The sequence below is a fragment of the Cyprinodon tularosa genome, unplaced genomic scaffold (assembly GCF_016077235.1).
Source record: "Cyprinodon tularosa strain WSP-4 unplaced genomic scaffold, ASM1607723v1 ctg240, whole genome shotgun sequence".
NCBI classification, from domain to species: Eukaryota; Metazoa; Chordata; class Actinopteri; order Cyprinodontiformes; family Cyprinodontidae; genus Cyprinodon; species Cyprinodon tularosa.
The window spans coordinates 403563-417395 of NW_024038897.1; the positions used below are offsets into that span (position 1 = coordinate 403563).

At 38.8% G+C, this 13833-nt stretch overlaps 1 protein-coding gene across 2 annotated transcripts in view; it reads left to right on the plus strand.

Annotated features, from left to right (window-relative positions):
• Window positions 1-13833, plus strand: part of mvb12bb (multivesicular body subunit 12Bb) — a 55520-nt gene that overhangs the window by 37725 nt on the left and 3962 nt on the right. For both annotated transcript variants that reach the window (XM_038287591.1, XM_038287592.1), the window contains exons 8-9: window positions 10668-10723; window positions 11111-11170. In XM_038287591.1, coding sequence (XP_038143519.1) covers window positions 10668-10723; window positions 11111-11170 — 116 coding nt within the window. The remainder of the gene's footprint in view (window positions 1-10667; window positions 10724-11110; window positions 11171-13833) is intronic.

Sequence of the window (13833 nt, forward strand, 5' to 3'; positions counted from 1 at the left end):
TTGGTATTTTATATGATAGGCCACACTTAGTGTTGTAAAAAGGTAAAAAGACCTAACAAGTTTGCATTCAGTGCGCTTACAATAATTTGTAGTCAACCATATGCTACAATTACAGCTGCATGGGTTTTGGGTTGTCGCTATCAGTACGTCTACATTACTGAGTTAACATTTTTTATCATATTTTGTGGATTTATGAAGGTGAAGCCATCCATCCACCTTCTCCCACTTGATCCCTCGCATGGGCTGGTGCCTATCTCCAGCAATCTATGGCCAAAAGGCGATGAATGCACCGGACAGGTCGCATGTCAATTGCAGGGCAACACAGAAACATAAAACCGTGTCTGCACAAACTCAATGCCAAGGACAATTCAGAGATCAATATTAATCTAACTTTCATGTGTTTGGACTGTGAGAGGAAGCCAGAGTACCCGGAGAGAACTCGTACATGTACGGGGAGATAATAAAAACTCGAAACGAATGCAGTACTTTCTTCCTGCTACAAACTGTGCCACTTTGATGCTTAGATGAAAATAATTATACAAAATAATACGCTTGTTTGTATGCTGTTTTAAAGATAAAACTTGTTCATTGATAAATCTGCAATTTAATTCAACAAAATCATGTTTCTTGATACATCAATATTTATTGGTGCTTCTATAAAACCAGCCATGGAAGGGGTATTCACACAACAAACTATACAGTTCACTTCTAAGTTTAGCAACTTACAAATAGAAACTTACCACATTGCTCAACTTAAACCATCAGGTGGCAAGTTCACAGCAATGTATATAAATAAACTGCCACAGTCACTTTTTAAATAACTGTGCACCTGTAAGGCAATCTAACCTGCTCTTCTACTCCTCTGGGGAATGCCTATCAGATGTGCATTCGGCAGCACCATTGACCTGAAAAACAGCTTTGTTAACAGTCAGTCTGCATTGTGCACAGTGTCTAACTTAGCAAACGACCATGAATGACCTGTACGATTGAAAAAAGATTGTTCCACAGAAACTGAAACTGACTGGATATATACCCACCAGATGTGCACATGCGCAGCATGAGGAAAGCAGTGAGGAGTGAGCACATTACGAAGAAGGGCATGTGGTACATAACAATAGATAAGACGATGCACCGGGAATTCAAAGATTGTCCCCTATACTTTTAACCCTTTAACAGCACTGGTATAATCTTCAGAAGGTTTGCCTGTCCTAAAATTGGTGCATGTACCTGCAAAGCAGATCTTCAAAGAGGGTGCAAAGTGATTTGTGTTTGCAATTTAGCAGACAGCATGCGCAAATCCTTTTTTGCGTCTTTGCATTTACAAATCAACAAATTTACCTTTAAATGTATGGATAAGAACATGCAAATGTAAACATTTGTAGTTATTTTTCTCAACTGCTGCCATGGTTTTGCATCTTCTTAAATACTTCTGAAAGCAATGTTCAAACTGACATGCAAAAGTATCTGCTGTCATTGTTGTCCCAAAGGAGGAATGTATAAGATGCCAGAGGAGAGAGATTCTGGCAACTATTTCATGGTTTAAGCTTTACAGGTTAAATATGATTTTTTTTTTTTATTGAATAACAATGTTAAACAATTCAGTAAATGCCAATCTTCTATCTAACAAATTTATTTCAACAGTTTTTGGCAAAGGAGAGTAAGCTCAGTCGGAGAAAAGCTGCTATCAAGTCCTGCTGAAAATTATTAAGTTAGGGTCTAAAGTTTGACTTGACTCATTATGTGAATATGCAATGACCTGAAACTCTCTGTTAGTACTGTGAATGCATGTTTTGGGTTGTCATCCTGCTAAAAATTGAACTTTCCTACACAAATCCTGAGTTTTCTTTACACCCTTTAAGAGGATTTTTCTGTATTTAGCCTAATCCAACTTTCCGTTAACTCTGACAAGTTTCCTTGTAGATTCTAAGAAATGACATACTGAATTATGTCAACCAAGTTATGTCAACAGGTACATCTAAACATAGTTGGTTAAATGCAAACATATTATACATTTACTTTTAACTTAATAGGTAAGGTAAGGAGAAAGAAATTAAGAGGAATAAATTAAGATCACTAAATCCAGGATTGTAGAGTTATGTTTGTATGAATTCATGCTGTGAAGCTAAACTACATATTTGCTGTTCTATGAGCCCTAATGCAAGCCCTAGCATGAAACGACAGATTTTCTTCCTTTAGATGATATTTAGATGAGCTGTGCGCTGACTGGTTGGTTTAAAACAAGCAAAGCTGCTGAGCAAAGACGCATCATAGCAACAAGCACTCAGTCCCTGAAATATCGAGATTGTTGATATAGTAGGGTGACCAGACGTCCTCTTTTTCCCGAAAATGTCCTACTTTTCATACCTTAATAAATGTCAGGGAGGAATTTCATCGTCCAGGATTTTGGTTGAATACAGTGCAGCAGCGCAGCATGGTAAGGCATGGTAAGGGTTTTGTCGCTCCGTTCCTGGCCGCCGGGGTTCCCGGACCAGCCCTGGAGCTCAGTCCAGTGACCAGCGTCCTGTTTTCCGAAACCCAAAACTGGTCACCATAGATATGCTAGCATTGCTATAAACAGCTTATTGACTGAATCATACTTACAGCTTGCGGTTGTGATGACCTTACGGCCGGGGCAGCCCCTCGTTTCAGTAATAGCAAATCCAGCTTTGAACTGTCCAAGATTTTGAAACCTGTCTTCAGTAAAATGCTTACAGAAAATGAACAGCTGAGCATGAAACTATGCAGGGATGTTATGATAGACAAAAATATTCCATGCCTGTCAGGTCTTCGGATCATTGGGAAGACTGTGAAAATGTTCCCCTTTCTCCGTGCAGCCTAGAACTCTGCATTTACAATAGTAAACCATTGGGCTGGTCTGTATGTCAATTTTGGGGCGTGACAAAAGTACAGGTCAGAACCAAATAAGGCAACATCCCTGAGTTGATGTCAATTCGGTGCTTCGTCTGAATTTTCCCGTTTTATGGTGGAAGTTTAGAATTGTAAGATTTGCAGAGAAAGGAGGTGTGGATGGGGTTTGAACTTCTCTGTAAGTCCATTTTACCCACTGAACAATCGTTATTCATCTATGACAATGTAAACTCGGTTTTGAATTCTATGACCCGTTTAACATTATTGGATTACATTGATGTAATTCATATACTCATATTGCAGTTCACAACCTAGATAAGTGAAACTCTTGACCTACTGTAAATGGGTTGAACAAATGCAATATTTACAAATTTTATTATGCTCTATATTAGTTAAAATAATCTAACAAATTTCACAAACTTATTTCAAAATGAAGTCAGGCACAAGAACAGTTAAGTGGTGATTCAGTTGTTGCAAAACCAAACAAACAAAGAGTCTCCATCTTATGCATTGTGCCTCAGAGGATATAAAACAGGCTGCTAAGCATTCTGGGAAATAACAGGAAGTACACTCAAATTGACTGCTACAGACAATACAAAAAAGATAATTATCTTTAAGTGAAAGTATATGGTTGAATTAGTTTAGTTTCCTTTTGTTGAGGTTAAATCTATGGTTGTATAAATACAAGAAAACCTTCCTTTGTCGAGCATAAAACATAACTTTAAGTATTGATCTTACCATAAAACAGTTACAAATATTTTCCCAATTTAATTTCTTATTATAAAAGCAACTCTGGACAAAATTATTAGCATACAGTATATACCTATTCAATATTAAGTGGGAAGATTCTGTTAAAATCAATTAATTATCTAAGTTTGTTCAACATCTCTTCTCGATGATTAAATATGATTTAACCAGCTTAAAATATAATTTTTGGAAGTAACCTGACCATAAAAAAGTTACATAAAGAAAACAGTATCACTGTTTCACGTATGGGAGGTTAGAAGAAAAGCTTTCCCGCAGCATCATGCTGCCACAGAGTTTCACCAGCTGGATAATGTATTCATAGTGATGGGGACTGCTGCAGAGCCTATCCCTCTCCAGGATCTTTATGGCTTTGTTCCAATAAAGGCTTTTTTTTTTCTTGCCTTTCTTTGTGGATTGCCTGTAAAACTCCACTATTGCAATAATCCTCCTCTCTAATTAATAATCTTCTCAACCAGGCTGTCAGTTTAGGACAACAGCAGCATCTTGTTAGGTGTTGCTTTACCAGATGATAGATTGAACAGTGTTCTTTGAGATGTTTAAATGTTTGTATTGAGTCAGGTTTGAGGAGTAAGCTTGACTTCACCAACTTGAAGCCTGACCTACCTGCTGTGTTCTTTAGTCTTTATGTTGCTAATAAAATAAAACCTCCAGGACATTAACAGAAGATCAACTTTGCAACTGAGATCAGGTGAATCTTAGCTTTCGGAGTCAATTTTATGCATTTTTTTTTTTCCTCGTGCAAAACTTTAAGCCATTTTCCTTCTGCTTAATTGATGGTTTATAAATAAATACACAGAAGTTTGTGTCTGTAAAGCGGAAAAAGTGACTAAATAAAAAGTGATGGGGCAGACCTTCGACTGAAACTCACCATTAGATTTTTTACTGCCATGTTAGAGAGGAGTAGATTGATTTTTTTTCCCTTTATGTCCATAGAAAACTTGAATAACAAACTATCAGCAGCATACAATTTGAATATTTTCTGTGAATTGGATAAAGAGTAATCTTATTTACCATAATTTAGCTTCTTTGTGCAGTTTCTCATGTTTTGCCCACACTCTATTTATTTATAAATCAAAAAAATGTAGCAGTCTCATCATTTATTTCGTAACCATAAACAGATTCTTTCACTCCATCGTCAGTATTAGAAGTCTGAGCATTCATAGACCTTTTTAACTTGTTTATATTTCTGCACATTCAGATGAAATATAATTAATATTTTAACATAAACCCAGCTGTCAGGAGAGTTGCAACAGAATATTCCACACATACTTCAGTGAGGCTCAGGAAGTAACGGCACACGGACAAATAAAAATCGATTCAACAACATCTCAACACATAGTCTGTTTCAGTCTTTTGTGCTTTTTGGAATGTTAAATGACTTCCCAGTAAACATTTCAATAATTCAAAAGTTACATTTCTTTTTTTTTTGTGCAAATAATCTCTTTTTTTTTTTTTTAGCCATCTGTCTTGTGGGTTTAAAAAAGTCGGGAAAAGATAAAAGAAAAAGAATGGGTTTCACAGAGCCATAGTCATTAAAAGAATCTGAAAATAGCAACTCGCTATCATCTGTTCTCATAGCACGGGTCAGGAGCTCTGACACCTCCAAAATTCCTCCTGTCAGGGTAGGGGGCCATTTGTATTCTCTCTCATTAGGCAATTTGACTAATGACCTGCCGCGACTGCAGAGCTACTGAGGGACCCAGAGCCTCGCGCCCTCTCCCTTGCAGCCGCCTGAACACACACCCTCTATTGGAATGGCACAGATGGCATGCCCGGGCGACAAAATAAACTACAATATGTCTCCGAGATGCTGTCAGGCCTGGGCACCATTTCTCATGTCAGAGTAGGGCTAAGGGCTGTGAGTGGGCATAGGGGTCCTCCTCCTCCAGTTCTCTATTCATCTACTCACCATTATCTGCAGTGGTGACAGAGAGCCGGGTGTGCAACTAGAATAGCATTTCTGTGGTCTGCATGAAGAATAAGGCTCAAATTGAACGTCACATCGACACTGAAGGAAACGCAATGCTTAGCTTCACTGCATGCAGAGAAAAGGGATTATTCTGGTTTTTGGAATTTGAAACGCTTCTAGATGAAGCCGCTGTACTATTTAGGACTGTTTCTGTCTTATGCTTTTATACAATAGAATCATATTGAAAATGTTAATTTGTGCTTGCACATTTTCCTCACTTAATTCAGGGAGTAGAAAGATTCACCCATGTAATCACACCAGACAGAGATCAATGCAGTTCTGCTGGATTAGTGAAGTGTAAAATAAAAGTTCATCAACATTCCTAAAGTGCTACTCCTGAGTTGTGGCCCAGGTAATATGGGGTATGCTCGATCAGCCACGCATATTTTTCCATCAGTCAGCTGTGTGTTTGCGTGTGTTTGTGTGCCACGCACAACTCGTGTCTGTTGGAGGTGTGGGAATGCGATGTATAGCGTTGCTGAGGTCCTGGGTGACAGTGCATCCAACAATGGAAGAGTGAGGGATTAGTGCTCAGCCCAGCGTACGAGAGAGCCCTTCCCGCCCTGAAACAGCCATTCATCTGTGCCCAGGGGCTGGAGATGACAATGCAGCCATTGCTCATTGCACCTGACGGAGCCATTAATAAGGCAATGATCCACACGGGGCCTGTGCTGACTTCGTTCTTTACACTACAATCACTCAAGCCACAGGGTCCTCCTTACTTAACACCACCACTGAGCTCACAGCCATCATCATCACTACCATCATCACAGTCGCTGTACCAAAAGTCCCACCAGATGTTTTTTTTTTTCTAGAAAATCGATTTTCCAAATATGTACCAGGTTTTGAGCGCGACAATACACTCATGAGCTAATGGTGTGTAGCGTGGCCACTTGGGTGGCTCGAACATGCTTTACCCTGGGATTTCGTCTCAGAAGATTGGATTTACATTATTTTTGCCCTTTGCACCCTCAGATTGCTCTGTAGTGCAGCATTCATTCCTTACAGCCAAGTCATCTGCTGCGCCTCTCCATTTGTCTGGATGTAAGATATGCTCTGTAGTATAGATGGTAGAGGAATACAAAGTAAGATCTGGTTTTAAATGTAATCCTTGAGCAATAAAGAAACTCTCTGGCCTTCGGCACTCCGCATCCATCTGTCCGTGCCGTGTAGATCCATCAGCAACCACAATCTGCTTCCCTTTGCCGGTTATTGATTTAGATGTTTTCCTCCTGCCTACCTCTGCCCCGGTGTTTGTCCTGGCAGCGACAAAGTAGTATCCACTTATAGTCTTAAGGTTTAACCAGCTGCTGTGAATGTCTCCATGCTCTCAATGGAAACACAATAAAGGCGATGCAGAGACATCAGTCTCTGTTGCATTTTGAAAGAAAGTTTAATCCCTTCATTTGCTGTTTGAGTGTCAGTTTGCAGGTTGGACTAATCTATTAAATCTAGCACACATTGCTTACTTTGGAAAGGAAAGACCCCTTAACAGTCCCACATAAGGAAATGTATCCTCTACATTTAACCAAACCTATCTGTGGTTAAGAGTCCTTCTCAGGGAAACAGGATGGGTTAGTCTTAGCTCCAAAGCAATGATTCTGCAGCCTCTTTAGAACATCAACACAATCCTCTCTAACCACTTGGCTGCAACACCCTTTCCTTAAAGATTATCAGTGGTACATCAATCCTAGATTTGTAGCTGATTTCTGCTAAGCATTTCTTTTTTGTAAAGCCTCAAACTGCCAGCACTGATTTCTCTAAAAATCTAACTTTCGGCATAAAGAAAAAAGTCTTTCTAGCCTTTCTGTCATGGCCAGACTTTAACCATTTGTACTAAAAGCACAATGGCTGTCTAACTGTGTGTACAACAGAGACGTCAGTCTAAAATCTAAACAAATAAATTAAAACAAAGCAGTTTAGAGTTGATTTTGTAATCTCCTGCATCTTTAGTCTTTTGCGTCTGACATTGGCAATCAGCACAGTTTGCTTTACTGTAAGCATCAGCCTGCTTATATAATCTTTATTTAATGTAGACCATGAACTCTTAAATTGTTCCTGATTGAACATGTTACTTGATAAATGGGTGAAAAATCTACAGGATAAAATGAGAGCAAATTATTGATTAATTTGTTCCAACTTTATATTATCTATGGAAGGCAGCCTTCAGTCAATTCACCCTATGATGTACAGTATGGGATGAAACGGTTCCGACTGATATGCTGTGGAAGATGGTTCCTCTTTGACCTTAAAAGTTCAGGTTTTGGGTAAACCACTCAACAAACCGAGAAGGAGTGAAATCTCCTGTTGAGGTTTTGGTCTCTGTTGCAGCAGCTTGAATGAAAAACTGACTATTTCCTTTCATCTTCTCACAGAAATACATCACTGTCGCTGAATATGGTAAATGGCATGTACTTAAATAGCACCTTTATTGAAGTTAGGAGACTTGACCAAGGGGCTTTACACTACATTCATTCACCCATTCATTCACACACACACTGATAGTGGCAAGCTACATTGTAGCCACAGCTGACCTGGGGCTCACTGACAGAGGCGGGGCTGCCGTACACTGGCGCCACCGGGCCCTCTGACCACCATCAGTGGACAATGCAGGTGAAGTGTCTTGCCCAAGGAGCTAAGTGAGGAGCTAAGTGCTAAAATAAAAGTTTTTAAATATCAATGGATAATCTAAGATACTGGAGAAATAAACACAATAGTTTCACCTCTTAAAATAATAATTGATTTTTTTTTATTGTCACTAACCTCCCGACTTTACAGCATGTGGGGTTAGGACCTGCAAATGTGACTCAAAGGTGAAACTGACAGTGTTGTTAAGTTATTCATAAAGTCTTATCTAACGTTAAACCTACTGTAAGGGGCAACCTTTAAAGCCCAAAACAACAATCCAGCCATTGGCAACTGAGATGTTAGCCCTTAAAGTATCCAATAATACCAGAAAAAGATGCTAGACATTTTGTTAGTTAATGTTTTCAAAAAGTTGCAAAAACATTGCTAAGTAGGCAACCATGCATGGAGAAAAGCAACTTCCTTTTGATTGTTGTTGATGGGTATGGTGCATTTGATGATATAAACAAATAAAAGGTCCTTTAAAGCTACAGTGTGTAATTTTTAGCGACATCTAACGTCCAGACTGCAGACTGCAGCAACATGAACATCTCCCCCCCACCGCTTCTCCCCCCCAACAGTACGGCGAGTGTTACGGGACAAAATGTCTTCCACGACGTCCGCATCACCTACCTTCTCAAGTGATGAGGTTTGTTTACATAGATAATTTTACAGATAGTATTCTCAGGCATAATACTGCCATCTATTGTTCAGTACCGTCTCAGTTCATCTCTCTCAACTTGCCGTAGTTACTTTCGAGCGTAATGGGCGATCTCGCAATCGCTAGTTTGTTGGCTCTGCGCTGCCGTAGCGCAAAGATGTCTGCCTCCATGGCTGCGAGACCCGCTCCTATGTAATTATAAATAACGAATTCTAAGGCAACGCAAATATTAAGGTTAAGAGGCTGAGCTCGTAGATGATGATAAATAACATAGTTATATATAATATATTACCTTTCGGACTGTATATCCCTGTAATTATTACACACTGTAGCTTTAAGGTCATGACTGGCCAGTCAGAGCTGGTGAGCAGCGGAAAATTGCCTTTCTATGGTGAAGACTTCATTTCTTGGTGCATCTCTGATTGGTCTAGAAACAATCATCTTTTACGGTATTTTGTAGGTTCACTTTCATGTGATAAAATCAAATATTAAGTAAAAATACTGTAAATATCTACTGTAGCATATTATTTTTGTAATTACAAGCCTCAAAGAATGTTGACTTGAGCTCACAGCTCCTCTGTGTTCAGCCTGTTAGAAAAGTATGGGAGGGAAATATAAGAAAGATAAAAACTTTCCCTCTTGGCTGCAGGGTAAGGCCCATGCTTTGAACATACAGATCAGATTGTATTAGAGTTGTATCTAAGTGCCAAACCCTGCATCTATGTAATAACCGAGTCACAAAAGTGTCAAATTGAGAAAAATTGTTTTATGTCAGAACTTTTTTAAATTGCTCTGAACAGGAAAGGCCAACAGGATTGTCGTCTCAGAGGCGGTGACTCACGAAGAGCCTCTGTTTACACTTATGAGTTCCTTTTCCTGGGCCAGCATTGTGACCTGACTGGGGGTTAAAGAAAAACTCTTTGAAGCGCAGCCCCTTTATTTTTGGAGCTGTGGTTGGAGCCAGCACAGGCAAGTTTTTGTCACTCTAAAATTCAGAGTTTTAGAATGAAGCCAAGCAGCTGCAGTTTCCCCCTTCAGCGTGGAAACGAGAGGCTTTGTGTCTCCTGTCACCCCGTGTTAATTTGGGCCCTAATGTATTTTATAAACAAAGGGCTGCTCTCTAGCCTGACAGTCGTGACACCTTGATTCCAGTGCAGGATGCATGCAGGACGGGGTTACACCATTAATAATCAACTGGCAGCCATCACACCATTTTAACCACGATCATTATGATAAAGGGCATACACTTAATTACAGGCCTGCTTAATTATAGCTCTGTTGAAGCTCGTTTGTTTGGTCAAATGCTAATTATACCACCACGCTCCTGGCAAGTCCTCATTTCAATCCACTTTTTGCTGGCGGAACAGTGTGGCTTATTTTCATGCAAATTTGATATCTTGTGAGTGTTTTGTCTCCCTTCTATACGCTTTTCTGTGCCTACAGTGCGAGCGTGTCTTTGTTTCTGAGGTGAACATCTCTCAGACACGACAGAATCAGGAATAATCAAGAGTAATTAAACTGGAAGAGGGCTGGGAAAAAGGGCTGGGTTGGAGGAGAGAGTGGAGGTGCTCAAACAGTGAATAAAAAAAATCCTTTCATCTTCTCTCAGTAGACGGAAGGCGGGGAGACGTTGGGGTGGGGGGGTGGAGGGGGTGATAGCTTTGCTGTTTTGTAATCCTGCATTTAGACTTCAGAAAGTAGTCGCATTTAAGACTAAAGATTAAAATGTTCTTCCTGTATAAAGTTTAACTTTGTTTTCTGTCCTCTTTTTTGCAGCTCTCGAAGATGTGCCCTTTGTGGTGTCAGAGAAGTTTCATAAAAAACCTCAGGAGGTAAAAAAAAAAAAAAACATGCAAAGGGTCAGCTGACAAATGCATGATTGTTTCCTGACTATTAATGCAACTTGAGAGGGATAGAGTAAATTTCTAGTTCATTTCTTCAGGTGGACATTACTTTTCTTTGCTGCACCTACTTTCCTTTTCTTTCTTCCACACTGAGAGATGAATGCATGCAGTCAGGAAAAGCTGGCTCAATGCAGTCCATTTGGCGGGCTGGCAATGGCTGTCACTACAGCCCCGTTTGTATTGACAGGGAGCGGGAAAGGATTAAAGTTTTTAAGCTTGCTTACTTAGCCTTGAGCCTAACTGCCATGTTTCTTCTTTTTTTTTCGTCCTTCCTGTTCTCCCTCTCCCTCCTTCGCTCCCTGCTTTTGATTTCAGATGCAGCAAGTCAATTTAATGGGCATTACGATCAAATCCCTGGCAGAGATCGAGGAGGAAGTGAGTAGAGGCTGCAACGCTCGGCTGCCGCCGACGCCGCTGGCCCAGAATGCAAAGCAAACGGTCTTGGGTTGTAATTAAGTGTCTGAGACAGTGAGGCCCTGTTGGCTCCACTAAGCCCCAATTGAATAAAAGCATGGCCGTGCTAGGCGTCCGTTCTCTCTTAAAAGCGTTACCTCCCTTTCCAAGAACTCTTGACTTTGTTCCCTAGTTCTTGCCTCCAACAACTCAATCATGCATCTCACACAGTTCTGTACACCTTAAAGGGATAGTTCAGGGGTGTAAAAGTATATATATTTTTTCCATTTTATAAGCAGTTAACAGCAGACTTGGAATCATCTGATTTTATATTTTTAAGTTTGTTGATCAAGAAGGTTGAAGTCATTCATAAAGGGTTAATACCAGAGAGAACTTTTAGCTTACAACAGCCCTAGTTTCTAGGGTTTTTGATAATGATGTTTAAACATTATTTTTGATATTTCTGATAATAAAATTTGTCCTTGCAACAGGAAAAAACTGTAAAATCAGCAAATCTCTGTTAATAATTATCTCTCTGAAAACCAATTATCAAAGGTAAAAATGTGCAAGTGCTTCAATTTCACCATTTGTTTAATCAACATTTTCTGGGGGAAAAAAAACTGTCTGGTCTTTTTCTTAGTACAATAATTTGTGTATTTCTGCACAATACTTGGATTTTAGAGTGTGACCTATAGCATCTTACCTGTTCTTTCACCTTTAGCAACTTGCACAGAATCTTCCTTGTCACTTGTGACCATTAAGTCCACTGCAGTCATTTCCAATGTCCATCCTTCCACCCTTTTCTTCATTAATTGCTCGTCCCCATTGATGGGTTCGAATGCACAGCATGTCCCAATTCTCCAGAGTGGTCTTATGCTCCACCCACAATCCAAACGCATTTAAGCAGACTTTGCCGGAGTATATTATCCACAATTCTCTACCGCATGTGATGTTCTGAGCAACAAGTTGCAAATAGGGCAATGTTTAGTGATGGATCTCATGTGCCAAAATATTAGCTTTTATGTCAAATACATTTTTCTTTGATTATACTGTACATATGTTTTGAAACAATTTTTAAGAGGTAGATTGCAAAACTTTCCCTCCGTGGTGCTGACATTTTGACATCACAGAAGCACAATTCGATAACTTAACCCGTACTCTCCCAATTCTTCAATTTTGCCTGTATTTAACCTCCACACTTGAGCCTCTACATGCATCTCATGAACACAATTTAAGATCTCCTAACATTCTCTTGTGTTATTAAATGTACACTAATAAGATGCTAATAATATACCATGCACCCCTTTTCAGAGGTCTGTGCAGTGATAAAACCTCTACATTTCTCATTTCTCTCCTTTTAACATACGACTTTGTTGCACATGATGGTGTTTTTTCCAGCTTACCAAATGGAGAAACCACAGCAGTCCTTCAAAATTAGAGGTTTCAAAAATACTCACTTTATGTAAGTAAAACTAAATGCATACGTCTAACAAAATAATTTGGTAAAAGTAAAAAGTCCTGATTGAACTCTTTCACTATAGTTATAGTAAAGTAAAAATAAAGTTCAGCTTCCACAATATACTTCGGTATAAAAGTAAAATAAGGTTTTTGCATTACCAGACACACACATACACAAAAAAACAACGGTTCAATGCAAAGTGGGGTTGTGTTCATCTTTTATTCACTTTGTTGGTGGAAAAAAAATATATAAGAAATAGTTTTTGGTCTGGTTTTGTTCTAAATAAAAATTTCAGATGGGAAAATATAAATGGAACCCAACAAAAGTCCTGAAATAGCGGTTAAATACTTTTAAAAACTCCGGTATTCAGAGCATTAAAAGATAATAAGTACATTAAAATTTAAATAGAATCTGAAACTTAATCACCTCGTAAATTAAAAATCTATGCTGGATTTGGGCTCCAACTGGACCGAACCGGTCTTTACACTCTCGATTTTCCCTGCAATGCATGGCATTATAAATATGAAATATATTTATAAGGAATGACAATATATATACATATAAGAAATGACAAGAAGGTTTTTAAGTATGGAGTAAAAAGTATAGATATGTCAAATGTAGTGAGTAAAAGTAAAAAATAATAATACACAAGCAAAGTAAAGCTATGAAAGAAAAAAATATTTATTGAATAAATGCATAATCAGATTTGAATTGAAAGTGTTCTATTTATGCATACTGAATTTTGTTGATAAGAACAACAGCTGGTCAGTTTGGGTCTTCCATTAGGCTAAACATGGACCAGCAGGCTTTAGGTTCAACATCTCTGAAAGAATCAGTTACCAATTAAGTTACATTTACACAGGTACACTGTGTACACAGGTACACAGGGACATTATTTTCACATGACCAATGATACTCTTATGTTAAATGTACTGACAAAAGCCTGTATCACAGCAACCACCTAGCAGTAAGTAATTAAGTCACTACAATAATCAATGAAATTAAAGCTCTTCATATTGCTTTACTTTAATATCAGGTAGTAATTTTTCCCAGAAATGGTTAATATTTTCAAAAGAGGAGGATGAATGGTGACACACCGACCCCTACCTTTATTTCCTTCATTAATAATCATTGCCGTCTTAATAAATAGTCAGCATTCCATTATGTTTTAACCTCTTAAAATCCA